Raw genomic sequence first — 21,125 nt, forward strand, 5'->3', positions numbered from 1 at the left:
GAAGCCGCCGCTTCCTCTGGCCCAGCTGAACCAAGCGCTGCCGCCGGCGCCCAGGCCTCCCTCGGGGACCCCTGCCCTCGCCCCCCCCCACCCCGGCCCAGGCCCCCCTAAGTGACCAGCCCCCACCGCACTGGGAGAAACTGTTCTCACCGCCCTGACAGCAGGACAATGTATTTTAAATAAATATTTTAATTCTATTGTTGGCATTTACAAGTAGAAAGCATACAGTATGTTACAAATATCAAAATGTGAAAAATATGAATGTTACATAAGTAACAAATGTAAAAAAGGGTTTTTTTTTTCTTACCTTCCCTGAAAGTAAGAAAACCATTCAGCATAGGAAAATATCAGTATCAAAAACACAGCTTAGGTTGTAAAAAAAAAAAAAATGTTTTTACACGGAAATTTTTAAAAAATCTACAAAATGGCAGAAAGCAAGAAGTGTTGAGATTTGACTTTATATAAATTACACAAACAACAGACCAGTACGTGGGGTAAAAAGTTAAATGGTTGCAAAAGAAGTCCAATCACAGACTTTGTTTAGGCTGGTTCTTTTCAAATGTTACAGAAGCATAAAACACCACTTTTTCAATAAATAACCTTAAAAACGCGTCTGAGGACATCTTCAGAGGTGGCCGGGCCGGGCCGCAGCAGGACCAGGCGGACAGGTGGCCCTGCTGTGCCCAGCGCCGGACGGAGGTCACAGGCCCAACTTCGGGCCAGAACTTGGCACCAATAGTGGAAGAACTTTGTAAAGTGCGATCCCAGCGCTGGGACCGGCGCTGCGGGCCACGACGCTCATCTGCACGGCTGGTGGGACCCAGGTACCGGCCCGCTGTCTTCCCGCTGGCTAGGGTGGGCGCACGGGGCCGGGTGGGAGCACGGGGCCAGGTGGGCGCACCAGGCGGGGTGGGCGCGCGGGGGCGTCGGACAGGAAGAACACACACGGCCTCGCGGACAGCCCCTGGGAACGTCGACGAGGGCCCCGGCACAGGCGGCCACAGCCACGGCCACGGCGTGCCCGGGCTGGCAAGCAGCGAGTGTCCCTCGCGCACGGGGCAGGGGCCGGGAGAGCGTCTGAGCAGCATCGCGCCGGGGTTTCCCGGGTGCGGGGTGGGCGTCCCCGTGGCCACGTCCCCGTGGGCACCCGCCCGAGGTCCGGCTGGGGCTCACAGGTACTGTTCGGCGTCGACGTCCTTGGCGCCCGGCGGCCCCGCCGCGCCCCCGCCGTCCTCGGGCGCCGCGCTCTCGGGCAGCGAGGCCAGGTCTCGGAACACGTCCACGTAGTGGCCGAAGCCCGGGCCCCAGTTAAGCAGGTGGTCCCAGCTGAAGCGGCCCGGCGGGTGCGCGGGCTCGGGCCGGCGGCCCGGGAAGCGGCGCGCACGGGGCCGGGTGCCCGGCGCGTCCTCGTCGTCCGCGTCGGACTCCTGCAGCTGCGCCAGCTTGGGCACGCGCGAGGCCAGCGCGGCCGGCTTGTCGCGCTCGTACTCCATCTCGGAGCAGGTGAAGGACTCGTGCGAGTCGCTGTCCGACGAGGACTCGGGCGCCGGCAGCCCGTCGGCGGGGTTGCGCGTGCGCGACGGCGGGCGGCGGCCGTCGGACGAGGACGAGGAGCGGCCGTGCTCGGCGCTGCCCGGGCTGGGGTGGCGCGGGCGCGGCGTGTTGAGCCGCTCCACCTCCTCCAGGGACAGCCCGACGGGCGGCGCGGCGTCGGGGGCCAGCGCGCCGGGGTGGCGCGAGCGCGCGGTGCCGGGACGTGGCCCGGGCGCACCGGGCGCCGGGGGGCTCTTGGAGCGGCGGCCCAGACGCGCGGCGGCGGCGTAGGGGGGCTCGGCGGGCGCGGGCAGCAGCAGCTCGCGCGCGGGGCTGGCGCGGAACAGCGGCGCGGGCGAGGGGCGCGCGCGAGGGCTCAGCGCCGGGCCGCGCAGCGGGTAGGGCAGCGGCGACTGGCGCGCCAGCCCCAGCGGGCTGTGGCGCTGCAGGCAGAACTTGGGCGCGTGGCTGCGGAACTGGCGGTAGTGCTGCACCACGTCGGCGTCCGAGGGCGCGATGCTGCTGGCGTTGTCGATGTCGTAGTGCTCCACGTCGGGCTCGGGCGCGGGCGGCGGCGCGCTGGGCACGGCGGCGGGCGGCGCGTCGCCGTACAGCAGGTAGGGGTTCTCGCGCTCGATGATGTCGGGCTTGGGGTTGCCCTCGGGCTGCTTGCGCACCGTCAGGTCGTCGGCGTAGGGCGGCGCGCGGTCGGGGTCGTCGAAGGCCACGTTCTCGCTGCCCTTTTTCTTCTTCTGCTTCTTGGGCTTCTTGGGCGGCTTGGCCGGCGCCTCCCGCGGCCGCTTCTCGCCGCCCGCGCGCGCGCGCGCGCCGCGCCGCTGGTGGCACAGGATCAGGCTGAGCACCAGCAGGGCCAGCGCCGTGGCGCAGCTGCCCACGATGGCCGGCACGGCCCACAGCGGCAGCGACGGCTCCTGCGGCTCGGGGCCCGGCGCGCACACCGGCCCGCCCGCGCCCGCGCGGCACTCGCGCCCCGGCGCGCAGTGCACGCCCAGGCAGGCCAGCGCCGTCTCGCAGGCGCGGCCCGTGTGCGAGTCGGGGCAGCTGCAGGAGAAGCCGCCGGCCGGGCCCGGCTCGCAGCGGCCACCGTGCAGGCAGGGCTGCGAGGCGCAGGCCCCCGGCGGCACGCACTGAAACGCGTGCCACTGGTCCAGGCACAGCAGCTCGCCCCAGCACGGGTTGCTGGCGCAGACGCTCGGCCCGCGGCAGCCCACCTTCACCGACGCGTCGGTCCTGGAGATGGAGGCCAGCCGGTGCTTGCCGCTGAAGGGCAGCGAGTCAGCGCCGTACAGCACCGAGGCCACGCAGCCGGCGAAGCCTGCAGGCAGAGGGCAGTGCGGTCAGCGGGCCGCCCTGCCCGGGTCCACCCGCGCGCGCCCTGGACTTCCCTCCCTCTCCCCGGTTTTGTGTTTGGTTTGGGCCACCCCAGCGCGCTCAGGGCTGAGTTTGGGCCACCCCAGCGCGTGCAGGGCTGACTCCGGACTCAGTGCTCAGGGATCTCTCCTGCTCTGGGTGCCGGGATGGAACTCCGCGGGCCCTGTGGGCAGCGCCTCCCCCTGCAGTCCCCTCACTGCTGACGGGAGCTCGTTTGTCTCCGTTGTCCGGAGGCGGACAGGGCAAGGCAAGGGGCAGCACCGGGCATGCATGCTGGCAACACCGAGGCCATCCCAGCCGTTCTCCAGGGCCCATTCAGTGCCAGGAATTGAACCCGAGCCAGCCCCAAGCAGAGCTCGTGCCGGCCGCCCACCTCTCCCTGCTGAGGAGGAGGGCTGGGGGGAGAGTAGGGGGAGGCTGGCCTCACATGCGGCCACCACCATCGGGTGCCGGGCACCTCTCTGGTCCCCTGGGCCCACCCGGAGTGAGTCCTGAGCAGAGCCGGGGCTCAGCCCTGAGCACCACTAGGTGTGGCCCAAAGACCAGAACAGGGAAAAGCCCAGTGCCAGCCACACAGGAGCGTCCCCAGGACAGGACAGCACAGTGCCTGTCCTGGGGGGTGCCCCTTACTGCTCCTGGCTGGCTGGCGCGATTGGCACTGAGACTCGAGTCCCCTGGGAGGCCTGGGTGGACCGTGTGGGGGAGGACACTGGGGGAGGACCGTATGGGGAAGATCGTATGGGGAGGACTGTATGGGGAGGACATCGGAGAATCATATGGGGAGTACCGTGTGGGGGAGGACATTGGGGGTTGGACCGTGTGGGGAGGACCATATGGGGAGGACCGTGTGGGGAGGACATAGGGGGAGGACTATATGGGGAGGACTATATGGGGAGGACACTGGGGAGGACTGTATAGGGAGGACCGTGGGGGGGAGGAGCATGTGGGGGAGGACATTGGAGGAGGACAGTATGGGGAAGATCGTATGGGGAGGACATCGAGGGAGAATCATATGGGGAGGACTGTGTGGGGAGGACATCGGGGGAGCACCGTGTGGGGAGGACCGTGTGGGGAGGACCGTGTGGGGAGGACTGTGGGGGGGCCAAGTGAGGGAGGATCGTGCCCAGCACAGCCTGTGGGTGCCTCGCTGTGGACAGCTGTGGGGAGCTGTGAGCGTGTGGGCAGCGTGCCCTCTGCCCTGCCCTCTGAGCGCCCGCCCACGCAGCCTTACCTGTCTGGGCATCCCGGTGGGCCTGGCTGGGCGGGATGCCCCCCAGGGAGATGGTGAGCACGTCCAGCCCCCCAAAGTCCTGTGTGGCATGCAGGATGTCCCGGCGGTGCAGGTGGTCGAGGGACAGCACCGTGGCCGTCTCGTTCCGCACCAGGGAGACGGTGTGCCACAGCCCGTCGGCCACGTAGGCCTCGGGGAGGGTGCGCTCCACCTTGCCCGCCACGCCCGCGTCAGAGGTGAAGTGCATTCTGCCGTTCCTGATCTGCAAGGCAGGAGGGCACGTGGGCGGGGCTGGGGGGAGGGGCGCTGTCCCGGGGCAGGGCTGGGGCGGGGAGGGGCTACCCCCGGGGCTGGGGGGGAGGTGCTATCCCCAGGGCTGGGTGACCGGGCATGCGGGCAGCAGGGGCCGAGTGGGGACAGGCACGGTGTATCCACAGCTCACCAGAGCCCGGCCCCCGGGAGAGCGTGGGGCAGGCCAGGTGACCCCTGCAGGGTGGGCCGTCTGGCCTCGCGGTGACCGCGTCTGCTTGTTCGGGGACACAGCTGCCTGAGCTCAGGGTCCCTCCCGCAGGACCGAGGGGCCAGCGCTCACCCGGCTCCCGTGTGGCACTGCGAGCATGAACGTCCACACACGGGGTGCGGCCAACTGGTCAGACCCTGCCAGCCACTGCGGACGCACCTCGGTGTCCGGCAAGAGGGACAGTGAGGCCGAGACCACGTGCTTCCCCCGCCGCCCGGTGCCTGGGGTCAGGTGTGACTCTGGTCCTCCTGCCCCGAAGCCTCCTGACAGGCCCTGGGGGTCTGTGCCCAGGCCCCGTGCTCAAATCCCAGGGCAGGTTCTGAGGCCGCGTGGGGGAGGGGGGCGGCCCTCAGGGCGCCCGCACGGCCCTCCCTGCGGCGTCCCTGAGGCCCAGGGCTGCCGCCCTCCCGCCCAGGGGCACTCCCGGAGCAGGGCCCCAAACACACGTCGCTGCGGGGGGTCCCAGAGCAGCACCCGCCCTCCCGCCAGCCAGGCCGGTGCCGGGAGGAGCAGGTGGGGCGCCAGATCGAGTGCCCTAGCCTGGCCTTGTCCGCCCTGGGCTCGGGGCCTGGGCACAGACCCCAGGGCCTGTCAGGGGGCTTCGGGGCAGGAGGACCAGAGTCACACCTGACCCCAGTGTCCTGGCCGCCGGGCATCATGGGCCACTCCCGTAACCCCCGGGAGCTGTGTCCTGCCGCACAGGCAGTGCCACAGTCCACAACAACACCCACACCTACACCCACACCTACACCTCGCACCCACACCCACACCCTACACTTCACACCCTACACCTCACACCCACACCTACACCCACACCCACACCCTACACTCTACACCCCACACCCACACCCCACATCCACACCCCGCACCCACACCCACACCAACACCCCACACCCACACCCTACACCCACACCCACACCCCACACCCACACCCACACCCTACACCTCACACCCACACCCTACACCCCATCACCTCGCACCCTACACCCCACACCCACACCCTACACCCCACAGCCCACACCTACACCCTACATCCACACCCCATCACCTCACATCCTACACCCCACACCCACACCCACACCCTACACCCCATCACCTCACACTGTATACCCCACAGCCCACCCCCTACACCCCACACCCACACCCTACACCCCTCACCCTACACCCCACATCCTACACCTCACACCCCACACCCTACACCCCACAGCCCACAGCACACACCCCACACCGCACACCCCAGCAACACTCCTCCCCACCCATGTCTCAGCCATCCCCCAATGCCCCGGGCGGGGAGCCCCAAGCTGAGGTGACGACCAAGAGTCCCCATGACTGGGGGAGAGAGACCAGCTTGGGCCGAGGCTGTGGGGTATGACCTGACGGCCCGCGTCGCTTCGGGTTAAGAAATTCTGAGGATAAAGAGGCCGGAGTTTAAAGGGCGACATCTGTTTCTTATTTTTTAGTAATCTGGATGAATTAAACCTGTTTTCCCTACGTATCACGTCCTTTTATGAACTAAGCGTTTAAAAATTTTATAAACATTTATTTTACAGGTGGAAAAAAATTCAGGAAACCTGAACTTTGTTTCCTTATTATTTACCAAAGTGAATATGAAAATAGTCGCAGATATAACCCTCTATGTGGCATTACAGAAAGCAGCGATGGAAGGGAAGAAACGGTCCCTGGGCGATGGAGTCAGCCCGTGAGAGAAAGCAGAAATGGCCGAGCTGGTCTCTCCCTGCACAGCCGAGGGTCCCCCGGACGCCTTCCCGCCCCATGGCTGCCCTGGCCTTCCTCCCTCTCTCCCTCCTCCCTCCCTCCCCTTCCTTCCTCCCTCCCTCCCTCCCTTCTTCCTCCCTTCCTTCCTCCTTCCCTTCTCTCTCCCTCCCTTCCTTCCTTCACTTCTCCTTCCCTCCCTTCCTCCCTCCCTCCTTCCCTCTCTCCCTTCCTTCCTTCCTTCCTTCCTTCCTTCCTTCCTTCCTTCCTTCCTTCCTTCCTTCCTTCCCTCCTTCCTTCCTTCCTTCCCTCCTCCCTCCCTCCCTCCCTCCCCTTCCTTCCTCCCTCCCTCCCTCCCTTCTTCCTCCCTTCCTTCCTCCTTCCCTTCTCTCTCCCTCCCTTCCTTCCTTCACTTCTCCTTCCCTCCCTTCCTCCCTCCCTCCTTCCCTCTCTCCCTTCCTTCCTTCCTTCCTTCCTTCCTTCCTTCCTTCCTTCCTTCCTTCCTTCCTTCCTTCCTCCCTCCCTCCCTCCCTCCTTCCTTCCTTCCTTCCGTCTGCTTTCTCTCTCTCTTCCTCCCTCTCTCTTCCCCTCTCCTTCCCTCTTTCTCTCACCCCCTCCCCTCTCTCTTCCTAAACAAAATGATTTTACTTCACACATACAGTTAGGGATGCTAAGAGCTGGCAGGATGCACAAAGCTAATTGGACGGTTCGCCAGTATACCATCTCATTTGCTTATGGCTTATGTTCTCAAGAAATATCCTTTAAGTTATTTGGACTAGTTGAAGTTTCGCTCCCGTGACTTCCAGCGACGCTCACTTTTACAGGGCTGGCCTGGACTGCGAGTTGAGAATACCCTTCCCACTCCCGCCATCAGTCAGTGCGGACGTATCAGTGCTGGGAGTTGAGAATACCCTTCCCACTCCCGCCACCAGTCAGTGCGGACGTATCAGTGCTGGGAGTAATTACTGGGGAGCAGGTTTTACTGGGAAAGCACATCCCCTCACTTTGTTCCAAAGAAGGACAGAATAAATCACACCCTGGAGACAAACGGACAGACAGCCTGCTGGCTGCACGTCCGCCTTGCCAGGCGTGGAGACGCCCCACTGGTGTCCCGCCGGCCGGAGCCGGGCCCTCTCTGACCTTCACGGTGGTGTAGTTGCTGCTCCCCTGCACGTGGACCAACACGCCGTTCTCGCTCCGGGTCCGGAACTTCACCTCCAGGCTGTTCACGCCGAAGGGCTCCAGGGCCGCCCCCCGGAGGGCGCGGCGCAGCAGGTACTCTCGCTTCTCGGCCTGGCTCAGGTGGTAATCCAGGCGCCCGCGGCCTTCCAGGGACAGGGCGGTGTCCGGCGTGACGGCTGCGGCACACAGGGCAGAGGCGGTTAGCAGGCCCGTCCCTGGGGACGCCACCCAGCAACCGAGGCAGAGCAGGACGGCCGGGGACGTGCTCGTGGGAGGAGGCGGCCATCCCCTCTGGAGCTACCATCTTGGGAACTGGCACCTAATTCCATGCCGAGTGCCTGACTCTGCGGCACGGCAAATGGAAACCATGTGATGGGGCCGTGAATCATTCTGGAACTGTTCAAGCATTCGCTGCATCATGTGAATTATATGGACGGACACCTGTTAAAAACATGCACTGGAAAGGTTTCTGATTTCACTGTGCTTCCAAAATTCATAAATTTCATATTCATCTGCTTTAGCAGTCAGAAGAGCTTGAACTTTGGCCTCCACTCTACTCAGAACCGGGACCAAGAGGTATACAGTCAAATGTCTGCACTTACAGCTGAGTTTGTTACTGGACTAGTCGAGTGGGAGCTATCGTTACATGTAATTAGCATGTTTTTCCTGGTGCTGCAGCCTTGGAGCCACATCCTGCTGTCTTCACACACTCCTCGGGGTGCTGGGGATCAAACTGAAATCGGGCCCTGTGCAAGCAGCGTCCTAACGTACAGAATGTGGATCTGAGAGCTGAGGAAGACGGGGGAATGAACCGGGAGGGGTCAGTGACGGGCACACTTCCTCCCTCCTGCCTTGGCCTGGGGCCACGCCTGCTGGATTCGAGGCCACTGCTGGCTGCTGGGGGCTGCCCAGGGCCGGCCGCAGTAAGGCCGCATCCTGTACTGTCTCCCTGGCCCGCGGTGGACACGGCTTTTCCTTTTCGCCTTTCCTGGCAGCGCCTGCCTGCAGAGCTCGCGCGGGACGGGCAGCACCTCACTTGTGCAGGGCCACGGAGCCCAGCACCGAAGCCGGGGCCCTCACCTGAGCTGCCCCTTCGGCCAGGAGTCACCCGCGGCTCCAGGCTCCTGCTCCTCCCCCAGGGAAAAGACAAAAGTAATTTTAAAGATTAAAGGCAGATTTCGTAGTGTGGTATTGACCACACCTGCCGATTCACTGAAGCGCCAGGGGTCACTCCCGACTGCCCGGCCTGTGCCCGGCCTGACGGCTCCTAAGGCCAGAGTCCGGAGCTTCCACGCCCACCGCCTGCCCTAGCGCCACGTATTTGCATTATTCCTTACAAAAGCTTTAAGGCACCGCGGTTTACAAAGCTCCTCACAGCTGAGTTTCTGGCACACGGTCGCAGCACCAATCCCACCGCAGGGTCACCTTCCCTCACCAGGGTGGCCACTTCCTACCCACGCAGACGCCCCCCGGCCAAGTGCATTGGAACTGGGGCCTCGGGGGTTGAGTGTTGTGGTTTAGGTGCTGGAGTTTGAGTGTTGGGTTTTGGGTGTTGGGGTGTGGGTGCTAGGGTTTAGATGTTGGGGTTGGGGTTTGGGTGTTGGGTGTTGCTGTCTGGGTGTTGGGGCTTGGGTGTTGCTTCTTGAGTGTTGAGGTTGGGTGCTGTGGTTTAGGTGTTGGGAGTTGGGTGTTGGGTGTTGGGGCTGGGTGTTGCTATTTGAGTGTTGGGGTTTGGGTGTTGCTATTTGGGTGTTGGGGTTGGGTGCTATGGTTTAAGTATTGGGGGTTGGGGTTGCTGTTTGGATGTTGGGGTTTGGGTGTTGGGGTTTGAGGGTTGGGGTTGGGGGTTGCTGTTTGGGTGTTGGGGTTTGGGTGTTGGGGTTTGAGGGTTGGGGTTGGGGGTTGCTCTTTGGGTGTTGGGGGTTGAGGGTTGGGTGTTGCTGTTTGGGTGTTGCTGTTTGGGTGTTGGGGTTGGGTGCTATGGTTTAAGTATTGGGGGTTGGGGTTGCTGTTTGGGTGTTGGGGCTTGAGGGTTGGGGTTTGGGTGTTGAGGTTTGAGGGTTGGGTGTTGCTGTTTGGGTGTTGGGGTTTGAGGGGTGGGGGTTGCTGTTTGGGTGTTGGGGTTTGAGGGTTGGGGTTGGGGGTTGCCGTTTGGGTGTTGGGGTTTGAGGGTTGGGGGTTGCTGTTTGGGTGTTGGGGTTTGAGGGGTGGGTGTTGCTGTTTGGGTGTTGGGGTTTGAGGGTTGGGGTTGGGGGTTGCCGTTTGGGTGTTGGGGTTTGAGGGTTGGGGGTTGCTGTTTGGGTGTTGGGGTTTGAGGGTTGGGGGTTGCTGTTTGGGTGTTGGGGTTTGAGGGTTGGGGGTTGCTGTTTGGGTGTTGCTGTTTGGGTGTTGCTGCAGCACTGCTGGCCTTCGGCCTGCGCCTGTACCTCACCTGGCACCCCGGGCGCCAAGGCCCTGCCCGGAAGGGCTCGGTCACGCCCGGAGCCCCCTGGGTCTCCAGACATGGACAGGTCCTACTCGACAACCCCCTCGCTAGCCCCCCAGTGACCTGCTGCCCTTCCTGCTTTCACTTCACCCTGAGCGATGAGGCAGTTCCGTTTCCTGCTGCTGAGCCTCTCGCTCACCGCCTGTCCTTCGCCTGGCTCTGGGCTGTTCTGCTCTCTGACAGCACCAAAGGACCCTCGAGGCCCCGGCGCACAGCGCTTCACGCTGTCCGAACCCTGTCACCGAAGCAGCCCCCCGGGGCTCGTCCGGAGATGCCCGGCTCGGGCGCCGGCCTGGGCTGGCGGGCGCTGGCGTGCTGACAGCTGTGGGGGCGCCACGGGCGCCAGCCCCAGCGTCTCGTCAGAACGCCCTTCCCCGCGCACTCCAGTGAGAGGCGCCGTGAGCTCAGGGCCGGAGGGCGTGGGCACGTTCCCACCAAGCACTCCCGCCAGAAACGAGCCTCGGGCTGTGGGACGGACACGTGGCTTCCCAGCTGCAGCTGTGCTGAGTCACGCGCGGCACCGAGTCACGCGCAACCCCAGCACCTGCTGCAGGGAGGAGCGGACACGGGCCCCCGTGCCCCGGGACAGAGGGGCCACTCAGTGACCATCCCAGCAAGCACGTGCTCCTGAGCTGCTGCCCAGGAGGCCCGAGAGGGTCAGTTCCAGCCAGGGCGGGGGACCCGACACGTACATTTCTCGCAGAACTTTCCGGTCAGGCCCTCGGGGCACCGGCAGTGGCGCCAGGACCAGTGATCCGTGCAGGTGCCTCCGTGCTGGCACGGCTGATGCGCGCAGGCGTCTTCCAGCCTCGGGCACCTGCGAGGGGACAGCCAGGCGTGAGACGGGGCTGCGCCCAAGGTGGGGTCCAGCTGCAGACACTTCCCCCAGTGCAACCCGCCCGGCAAAGGGGGCCCCCCAGGGGACACCCAGCCCCGTGCGTAACAGACCACGGGGCCCCTGCACGCCCACCGATCCCCGCCTCACTGCCCACTCCCGGGGCCCTGCTGGGCATCGAGGCCTCCCTGCCCCAAATCGGGAGAAGGGGCCTGACGCTGCTTTAAATGACACTTTAAAACTGCAGCAAGCAAGGCACAAGCAGAACTGCTGCAGCTTCCTCTAAAGCAGCGTGCAACCCGGGCACCGTGGCCCAGATGATGGCGTATTCCAACTGCAAGAGAAATCAGCCTCTGAAAGAAGTACCTGGGCCAACGGGGAGGCACAGCGGGTAGGGGCCAACGTGCCCACGGCCTCAGAGCCCCCGTGATGCAGCACTAAAGCAGAGCACCCAAGTACCCATTTATAATAAAATAAGCACCGACTGGAGACAGACAGAGGTGCAGGCCAGACTGCACTGAGACACGTAAAGCGAAATGTTAGGGAACACTCAACACCTCGTCATTTCCATCCCGGAAGCCTCAAGTGAAAGAAGAAGCAAAATCCATGTGAAAACGTGTTTATCAGGGGGTCACTGACATAGTAAAGAAACCAGAAACAACTAGAGTAGCCCGGCTGGACCAGGCAACGAGGCGTGTCCACCGTAGAGAGCGCCGGGAGTGAGAATGTGCCGGAAACGCCAGGGTCGATGACCAGGCGTGTGGGTACTTTGCGTGTCTAACAAGCAGAACAATCTCTGTAGCTGACAGCTGACCGGGTTGTTGCTTGTCACAGACACACGCTGTTCTGGTCATAAATGTGCCTATTCAAAAACTATTGAGTCCCGTGGTTTCCGGGGACAGAAGGCCCAGCGGGTCCCCCTGCCAGAGTCCCTGCTCGGCGCGCGGCCAAGTTAGCTGAGAAAGGCGTCCGGGGGCTCCGAGAGAGCCCGCAGGCCTCGTCAGGCTGAGGAAGGCAGAGGGACGCTCGCACTGAACCCTCGTGCCCCACGGAACGAGCAGCCACAGAAGCATCTGGACTTTCTCAGAGCCGGGACCGAGTCTCTCTGCTGTTCAGAACCCAAGCCCTGCCTCCACCCGGGGCAGGAAGGAACGAGGACTCGTGCATGCTCTTAGTTTTTGGGTTATTTATAAATCATAAATTATTTATGATTGGTGATTTATGGCTGGCCCTTTTCATTCCACCTGAGCTCCCTTTTCCGTTTCTCTCACGTTAATAAACACACTGAGTATCACTGTCACGCCGCAGTCCCTTTCACCAGACTGCAGCGGCCAGTCCGCTCTTCCCTCATCGCTAAGTTTCATCCTAGGCGGATGCTGATTTTGTTGCAGGCGCCATGAGCGTCTATTGCGCACACAGCTCATTGTTCTACGGGGATGAGTTATGTGGACAGAGCGGGCCACGTGAAGACTCACTCGGTCTTAGTTTACCAGGGATGGGTTTGACATAAATCCAAACCGAGGGGACGTGGTTCTCCTCTCTGATATGCTGTGTCTGTGATTTCCAAACGGATCAATGCCTTCCTGATAACTTCCATTCTTTCTCTCTTCACTGAACGCGTGTCTCTGAACGCGTGTCTAGCATGGTCAGGAGTGTTCTCTGGGTAGGGTGAGGCGGCTCAGTGAGAGCCCAGCGAGGAGCAAGAGTGACGCTTACTGGTCCAGGATGCCCTGCGAGGCCAGGGCCTGCCCGGGCTCCAACGGCCGCCCATTCACCGCCAGCTCCATGATGCAGCCCACGAAGTCGTGACTCTCCACCTGGCCTGGCCGCTGCAGGATGGGGTCCAGCGAGTGGATGCCCCCCACCGTCACCCGGTTGGGCTGGACATCCAGCGTCCTGTGAGAGAGCAGAGGGCAGGCGTGAAGGGCGGCCTCTCCGTTGCTCTTTAGTGAGAACCTCTTCCGTCTCGGGGGGAGACGTGGCTTCCAGCGTGAGCAGCTACCGGGAACCATGTGCGGGCCAGTCGCTGCCTCGCGCACAGAAGCTGGCAGAGGGGTCCCCGACTGCTCCGGGCACCCAGCCCCTCCAGCAGCTCTCGGCACCTCTCCCAAGCAGAGGCTCGGCTGCCGCCTGTCCTCACCCCTCCCTCAGTTCTGCGCCGTCCCGGGTGTTTCTGCTCTGGAAATTAGCTCTCACTTTCCGAACATGAGACTCGCTGGGCAGGGTAAGAGCACCCTAGATTGTAAGCAGAAAGATCTGCAGCCCCGGTGTCCTTGCACGTGCCGTGACAGAGCAAGGCCGTGCTCTCCTTACCAGTCGTCAGAGGAGGCCACGTTGCTGACAGAGCAGTAGCCCGGCTCCTGGTTCTCGGAGCAGGAGTCCACGGTCAGGGACGCGGCCTGCAGGGCGAGACACCAGCCCCTCGTCAGTGGCGGCACCACGCAGAACCGATCCACCCCGCCACCTGAGGGAGGGCAGCGGCTGGGCCACCCCCAGATGTGCCCGGGCAACGTGGAGCAACACACATGGCCAGGAACCCATGTGCACTGTCACGGGGCAGAGCAGAGACGCCTGCGTCCCAGGAGCAGCCAGGCTGTCACTTCCTCTTAACGTGCGGTTCCTCAGGGGCTATGATAGCTCTTCAGGTGACCCCTCACACACTGCAGGGACACAGTGACCCCTCACACACTGCAGGGAGACAGTGACCCCTCACACACTGCAGGGAGACAGTGACTCCTCACACACTGCAGGGAGACAGTGACCCCTCACACACTGCAGGGAGACAGTGACCCCTCACACACTGCAGGGAGACAGTGACCCCTCACACACTGCAGGGAGACAGTGACTCCTCACACACTATGGGGAGACACTGACCCCTCACACACTACGGGGAGACAGTGACCCCTCACACACTGCAGAGACAGTGCCCCCTCACACACTGCAGGGAGACAGTGACCCCTCACACACTGCAGGGAGACAGTGACTCCTCACACACTGCAGGCAGACAGTGACTCCTCACACACTATGGGGAGACACTGACCCCTCACACACTACGGGGAGACAGTGACCCCTCACACACTGCAGAGACAGTGCCCCCTCACACACTGCAGGGAGGCAGTGACCTCTCACACACTGCAGAGACAGTGCCCCCTCACACACTACAGGGAGACAGTGACCCCTCACACACTGCAGAGACAGTGCCCCCTCACACACTGCAGGGAGACAATGACCCCTCACACACTGCAGGGAGACAGTGACCCCTCACACACTGCAGGGAGACAGTGACCTCTCACACACTACAGGGAGACAGTGATTCCTCACACACTGCAGGGAGACAGTGACCCCTCACACACTGCAGGGAGACAGTTTTCCTCAGACACTACAGGGAGACAGTGACCCCTCACACACTGCAGGGCGACAGTGACCCCTCACACACTACAGGGAGACAGTGACCCCTCACACACTGCAGAGACAGTGCCCCCTCACACACTGCAGGGAGACAATGACCCCTCACACACTACGGGGAGACAGTGACCCCTCACACACTGCAGGGAGACAGTGACCCCTCACACACTGCGGGGAGACACTGACCCCTCACACACTGCGGGGAGACACTGACCCCTCAGTGACCTACTCAGCAAACACACGGTTTCATTCTGCGTCAAACCTTCATGGCCTGTCTCCTCATCTCTTTCAATAGTGAATGATTTTTTCCTGCTTATCTATAAAACCAAGTGACATTTATCCAACTCAGTGCCAGTGTGCGTTGTAAGGAAACAACCGGGCTACTTGTTCAATGTTTGACTTAATCACAGTTCCCGGCCGTGCGTTTCCAGAGCGCACACTGGCGCTTCTCTCTGTGGCCACGCTCGGGACAGTCCGGGGACCCCCAGCAGAGAGGAGGCCTCCCGGGCACAGGGTGCCCTCACAGGAATAGGGCCTCAGATGTCGAGGGCTCCAAGCGTCTACGCTCTGAGCGACGGAAGGGAGGCTGGGCTGTGTCTGAGCCGCAGCCCTGCAGTTCCATTTCCACAGCGAGACGGGCCTCACTGGACACTGGCTCTCTCCCCGGCCGCGTGCAGGCCGAGACGCTTCTCTCTGTCTGCGCAAGAACGTAATCGCTTTGCCAGTGCCCAGCGTGGCCCCTGGACCTGGAGTTGAGAGCGGGCTGAGGGGAAGCAGCTGCCCACGGCGGGTGGGGAGACACTGAGAAGCGCGGACGGCGGGGCCCGCAGCCTGGTGACTGCCCCCCGGCAGGTAGGAGTCCTCCCCACGGGCAGCCCTGCTGGGCTCCAGCTGGCCACGGGGGCTCACGGCCCCTCGGCACTCCGGCCTCCTGGGGCTGGAGGTGGGGAACGTCCCCCCCTGACCCCTGCCCGGTTAGGCCCCCGAGGCTGGTGCAGACCCACCTCCTCAGACAGGAGCCCTGCACAGGGGCGCATCGGGGAGGCACCCCCGAGACCCGGGAGCGCCGGGCGCAGCCTTGCGGCAGCTGATGGGCTGAGCTACCCCCAGCCTGGCCCACGTCTGGGCTCTGGACGTGCAGCCACTGGCCACTGAAACCTGAGCACGGGGACCTCAGGGCCGGCCCGGCTGCGGTGCCTGCTGCCCGCCACCCTGCCCGTCTCGTGCGACCACCTGCAGCTGACGTCCCCGGGCCTCGTGTCCGGGCTCACCCACAGCTGACCCAGATCTTGTCTCGACTCTGGTTGCTCCTCTCACCCTTGGCCCGGGGGTGATCCCGCCAATCATCACTACAAGGGGCTGGCGCTGAGGGCGGGGGAGGGGCCCAGACGGGCTCCGATGCCTTCCCGCCCCCTCACCCACACCCCACTGCCCCACACAGGTGCTGCCACCCACTGCCGGGACAGACAGGGCGAGTGGCACGGGAAATGGCCGTCGTTTCTCCCAAGGCTGCTGGGTGCTCTCGAGCGTCGTAGAGCCACAGAGTAAAGGACCTCGTGGCCGAGGCCGTTTCCGAATCAACAGACTGAAAGTGCCTCCAGGAGCAGGGCCGGCCCTCTGTGGAGAGGGGGCAGCTCCGTGCACATTTGCCCGGGAGTTGACCGCAGGAAGCCTCTGTCCTGAGCATCTGTGAAATCCGTACTGACAGAGGCAGCGAGTCTGTCTTTAAAATTAGTTACAGAGAAATGAGTGACATGATGGTAAAACCATCCCCAGCGTCTGTCCACGGCAGCCTCATCGCTTCTAACAACAAAACCATCCCACAGCAGTGCAGAATATCCCTCGTCAAACGATGATTCATCCGACCAGTCAGAATGTATGCTATGCGGCCTTCCCAGAGCCCAGCAGCCACGCTCCCGGTGTACCCTAGCAGACCACGCTTCCGGTGTACCCTAACAGGACACGCTTCCGGTGTACCCTAACAGGACATGCTTTCGGTGTGCCCCAGCAGGCCACGCTTCCGGTGTACCCTAACAGGACACGCTTCCAGTGTACCCTAACAGGACATGCTTCCAGTGTACCCTAACAGGACACGCTTCCGGTGTGCCCCAGCAGGCCACGCTTCCGGTGTACCCTAACAGGACACGCTTCCAGTGTACCCTAACAGGACACGCTTCCAGTGTACCCTAACAGGCCACGCTCCCGGTGTACCCTAACAGGACACGCTTCCGGTGTACCCTAACAGGCCACGCTCCCGGTGTACCCTAACAGGACACGCTTCCGGTGTACCCTAACAGGACACGCTTCCGGTGTGCCCTAACAGGACACGCTTCCAGTGTGCCCTAATGTGCCACCCTTCCAATGTGCCACGTTTCCAGGCCTCCATGACCACCACTGTTGGTCGATCATATGAAAAAGAATAAAGCTGGAATGCGAAAAAGAATAAAACCTGCAGCCCCGAGCAACAGTCAACTGAAAATGGATAAAGTCCTAGAGGGTAGAGACAATTTTACCCACACAAAGACGGGAACAGAGAAGCACCCACCACAGGCCCAGAGATACTCTCAGTGGTTCGATGCCAGTGACGTGGAAAATAAAAGAAATAAACACAACTACGTCAAACTGAAACGCTTCTGTCCTACCAAAGGCACTGGCACTGCCAAACACGGACGCGGCACTGGGCGGGGTGGGGGGCACTGTCCCACACACCGGGCCTCTGCGCCCGGCCGCTGTCCGGGGCACCCCAGAGTGTCAGGAGTGTCAGGAACCCACCAGCGCAACCTCGGGGCCTGAAGGCCACATGCAGAGGGGGAACGCTGCACGCGGGGGCCTGGAGTGGGCCCTTCTGCAGGACTCCCAGAGCACTGCCAGGAGCAGCCCCTGAGGGAGCACCGCCAGGGAGGGCCCCAGCCAACAGCACAGAGACCCCACAGGGGCAGAGGAGCAGACCAGACGCTCGCCCAGAGAAGAGCATGGACGGCCAGTGGGCTCGGGAGAGCTCTGGCACTGGGTAATCAGCACCGGGCGCCGCCCAGCGCCAACAGGGCAAGGCAGGCTGCGTGCCTCACCGCGTGACGGGGTCACCGCTCTGTGAGCTCCCGGCCACCCTGCACCAGGCGGTCAAAGGGAGTCCGAGGAGACTCGGACAGTGGCGATGCCACAGGGCTACACACGTGCTAACTGCCCCCTCTCCCCAGCAACTGACTGGGGGACGGTCCCCTCTCTGTCCTAAGTGGTCTCTTCAGGTCTGGAAGGAAACGGAAACTGTCAGAAAATAGCCAGTCAGCTTCGCTTTTACTTGGCTCCGAAGAAGATAGGAGAAACGTGCGAGTGTCTGTCCTAACACGTCCCCCAACCTGTTCCAGGCAGACAGCAGAGTTGGCCCCGAGAAGAGCTCCCTCCTTCCCGCTTCCCAGAGTGCTCAGAGAAACAACGGGGTTCAGCACAAGCATCCCCAAGCCACGCTTCAGCGTGTACACGGGACCCAACAGACCACGCCAAGGAGCACCCACTCACCACATGGAGCCCGAAGACCACGCCAAGGAACACCCTCTCACCACACGGGACCCGATGGACCACGCCGAGGAGCATCCTCTCACCACACAGGGCCCAGTGGGCCACGCCAAGGAACACCCTCTCACCACACGAGGCCCACCCAGTGGCCACACTGAGGAACATCCTCTCACCACACGGGACCTGACCGACCACGCCGAGATACATCCTCTCACCACACGGGACCCAACGGACCACGCCAAGGAGCATCCTCTCACCACATGGGACCCTACAGACCATGCCGAGGAACACCCTCTCACCTCACGGGGCCCAGCGGGCCATGCCGAGGAACATCCACTCACCACACAGGACCTGACGGACCACGCCGAGGAACATCCACTCACCACACAGGACCTGACGGACCACGCCGAGGAACATCCTCTCACCACACGGGACCCGACGGACCACGCCGAGGAACACCCTCTCACCTCACGGGGCCCAGCGGGCCATGCCGAGGAACATCCACTCACCACACAGGACCTGACGGACCACGCCGAGGAACATCCACTCACCACACAGGACCTGACGGACCACGCCGAGGAACATCCTCTCACCACACGGGACCCGACGGACCACGCCGAGGAACACCCTCTCACCTCACGGGGCCCAGCGGGCCATGCTGAGGAACACCCGCGCACCGCTTGGGGCCCAGGAGACCACACCGAGGGCACCCACTCACCATGCCAGCTCTGCGGGCAATCACTGTGTGGAACAGGCCATCGGACACCTTCTTCATGGTGGTGAGCTTGTAGGTGCCGCTGCCCAAGTTGTAGGAAAACCTCAATCTTTCTTCTGCCACTTCCAGGGCCAAGAACTCGGCCCTGTCCCCGGTCTGGTTGTCGTAGTTGTAAAGCAGCAGGGCGTGGCTTCTGATCGTGGCGAACTTGATGTAGATGTAGTTGTTGTTGGCGTCCAGGCTGGGGAACTGCATGTAGGAGAGCTCCTCGAACCCGTAGCTGCTGAGCTCACAGTGCTTGCCGAAGACGCCTGCGGAGGGAGGGCGGGCGGGGGCTCAGGCAGGCCACGGTCCCGGGAGGGACTCGGAACCACGCCCACCGCCCGTGACAGAGCCCAGTGGGCCACACGCCGCACCGCTTTTCAGACAAACCAGCGAAGCAGAGGGAGGGCCAGGCGACACCCACTGACGCACACCACGGGCGGCTACTCAGGCTGTGCACCTGTGGGTTCTTATGGGGGTCCACGTCCACACGGGGGGGGCCACGTGGGAAGGGGTCCCCTCGAGAGCCGGGCTGCTAAGCTTTCCCACGAGTTTGTCCACCCTTCAACAGCTCTGCTGTGCTGGGCTGGGGAGAGGCTACCGCGGGCAGGGCGCCTGCCTTTCCCGCTGCCCACCTGGGCCCGATCCTGGCACCACAGATGGCTCCCGAGCACTGACAGGAGTGCTCCCGGAGCACGGAGCTGGGAGTAGGCTGAGTGGGGCCCAAACACAACAACAGAACGGCCAATGTGCCCGAATTTGTCACCCAGCCTTTCCCTCGCCGTCGCTCCGGCTCTGGCCTGCTGCACTGAGCCGCAGTCAGTGCACCCAGCCCCAGCCCACGAGGGTCACCCACGGGGCGAGCCCGCCCAGCTCCACACGCACGACTCCCACCGCATCAGGACGGTGGCCTTTGCCTTAGCTTTAAGTCAGTGCTTGTGGGTCATGCCACGACCCGGCTCCATCCCCGCACCATGTGGGCCCCTGGCAGTGCCGGGTGGAGCCTCGGATAGTCCCCAACACCTGGGCAGCACCTTCTCCGTGGCCCTGGCAGCAAATAAGCAGGAGGGGCCCTCATGGCTCCTGAGCACGACTTGGGACCCGCCCTACACACACACACACACACACACACACACACACATACACACACACACACACAGAGCGATGCTTGTGTTACACAGTCTTGAGGGAAATCAGCATCTAAAGGTTTGATCTCGGGGCTGGAGCAATAGCACAGCGGGGAGGGCGTTTGCTTTGCACACAGCCGACCTGGGTTCGATTCCCAGCATCCCATATGGTCCCCGGAGCACCGCCAGGAGTAATTCCTGAGTGCAGAGCCAGGAGTAACCCCTGTGCATCGCCAGGTGAGACCCAGAAAGAAAACAATAAATAAAAAAGAAAGGTTTGATCTTTTTCTTCTTTTGGGCAAGATTTATAAGTGCTACTTTGAAAGCGTTTTCTGCTTCTCTAACATCAGCATTCTTCCTTGTTTGTACTGGTACTTTTTCAAGCTCGGAAAGTGAATTTTACCGATGGCCGTGATGTTACGCCAACATTCTTTTCCCACAAATATCAGGAGGCCCAAGTAAGTGACTGGAAAGTGAGCCCGGGCCAACACCTCGGCAGGGCGCGAGGCTCCGAGTGCTCTGAACTCAGCTCTCCGGGAAATGCCTGCGATCCTGAGGGTCACTCCCTCAGCTACGGGAGCCAGCCTGGCCGTGTCCAAAGGTACTTACCGTGCCCACAGTCCCAGAACCAAGGGGGCAGCCGAGACAGAGGGTCAGCCCCGCCCAGCACCAGGTCTGACCACACGTCTGACAGCCACCGACTCTTTCTGCTCAAGTGGCCGAGAAGACGCTTGGGACAAAATCCTGCCAGTTATCACTTATCTGCTGAGCCCATCCAGTGAGCAGGACACTCTGACACACACCAGACACCTCACACACACACACACACACACACACACACACACACACACACACGTGGTTCACTGTCTCTAATAATCGGCTGGTTAAAGAAAGGCCAATTATTGGACTACCTGCTACACGACACACCTATTTACCTCATTGTGTTATTCAGTATTTATTTATGTATATGGCTTATGTACATTAAAAATGTCATAAAATTCTGCATTTCAAAAGACCATGATGCTTATGTTAAATTTATAGATCACGGACTTCTAAAACGCAGAATAATCAAATTTAGAGAAAGAAAAATTAAAGGTGGCCTATGAGGGAAAATGGTGTGTCCCTTCCAACTCAAAGGTTAAATCTTGTTTGTGCTCTGTAGCCCCCTGCAGTCAGGGATCACTCCTGGCAGGCTCGGGGGGCCCTGGGGGATGGGGGATCGAACCCGGGTCGGCCACGCGCAAGGCCAGGCCTCCCCACGGAGACACTCCCGCGGTGTCCAGCTGCAGGCCCCTGGGACGCCTCCGGGCCTGCTGTGCGGTGGGGACGGCTCGTGTGCACAGAGCCCGCTGGCCGCCCCCTCGGAGTCCTGGGCCCGGTGGCGGGGGCCGAGGCGGCAGGGGGGGCCCTCCAGGGCCGCGTTCAGACGCAA

General features: G+C 62.3%; 1 protein-coding gene across 1 annotated transcript in view; it reads right to left on the reverse strand.

Moving 5' to 3' along the window:
• Positions 1-1,023: 1,023 nt before the first annotated feature.
• Positions 1,024-21,125, reverse strand: part of FAT4 (FAT atypical cadherin 4) — a 74,000-nt gene continuing 53,898 nt past the window's right edge. Inside the window, exons 11-17 of the mRNA XM_055144455.1 lie at positions 18,528-18,835; positions 13,205-13,290; positions 12,608-12,787; positions 10,749-10,873; positions 7,530-7,747; positions 4,157-4,418; positions 1,024-2,869 (exon numbers count right to left, since the gene is read on the reverse strand). Coding sequence (XP_055000430.1) covers positions 1,170-2,869; positions 4,157-4,418; positions 7,530-7,747; positions 10,749-10,873; positions 12,608-12,787; positions 13,205-13,290; positions 18,528-18,835 — 2,879 coding nt within the window. The 3' untranslated portion in view covers positions 1,024-1,169. The remainder of the gene's footprint in view (positions 2,870-4,156; positions 4,419-7,529; positions 7,748-10,748; positions 10,874-12,607; positions 12,788-13,204; positions 13,291-18,527; positions 18,836-21,125) is intronic.

This window comes from Sorex araneus, chromosome 7 (assembly GCF_027595985.1).
Source record: "Sorex araneus isolate mSorAra2 chromosome 7, mSorAra2.pri, whole genome shotgun sequence".
NCBI classification, from domain to species: Eukaryota; Metazoa; Chordata; class Mammalia; order Eulipotyphla; family Soricidae; genus Sorex; species Sorex araneus.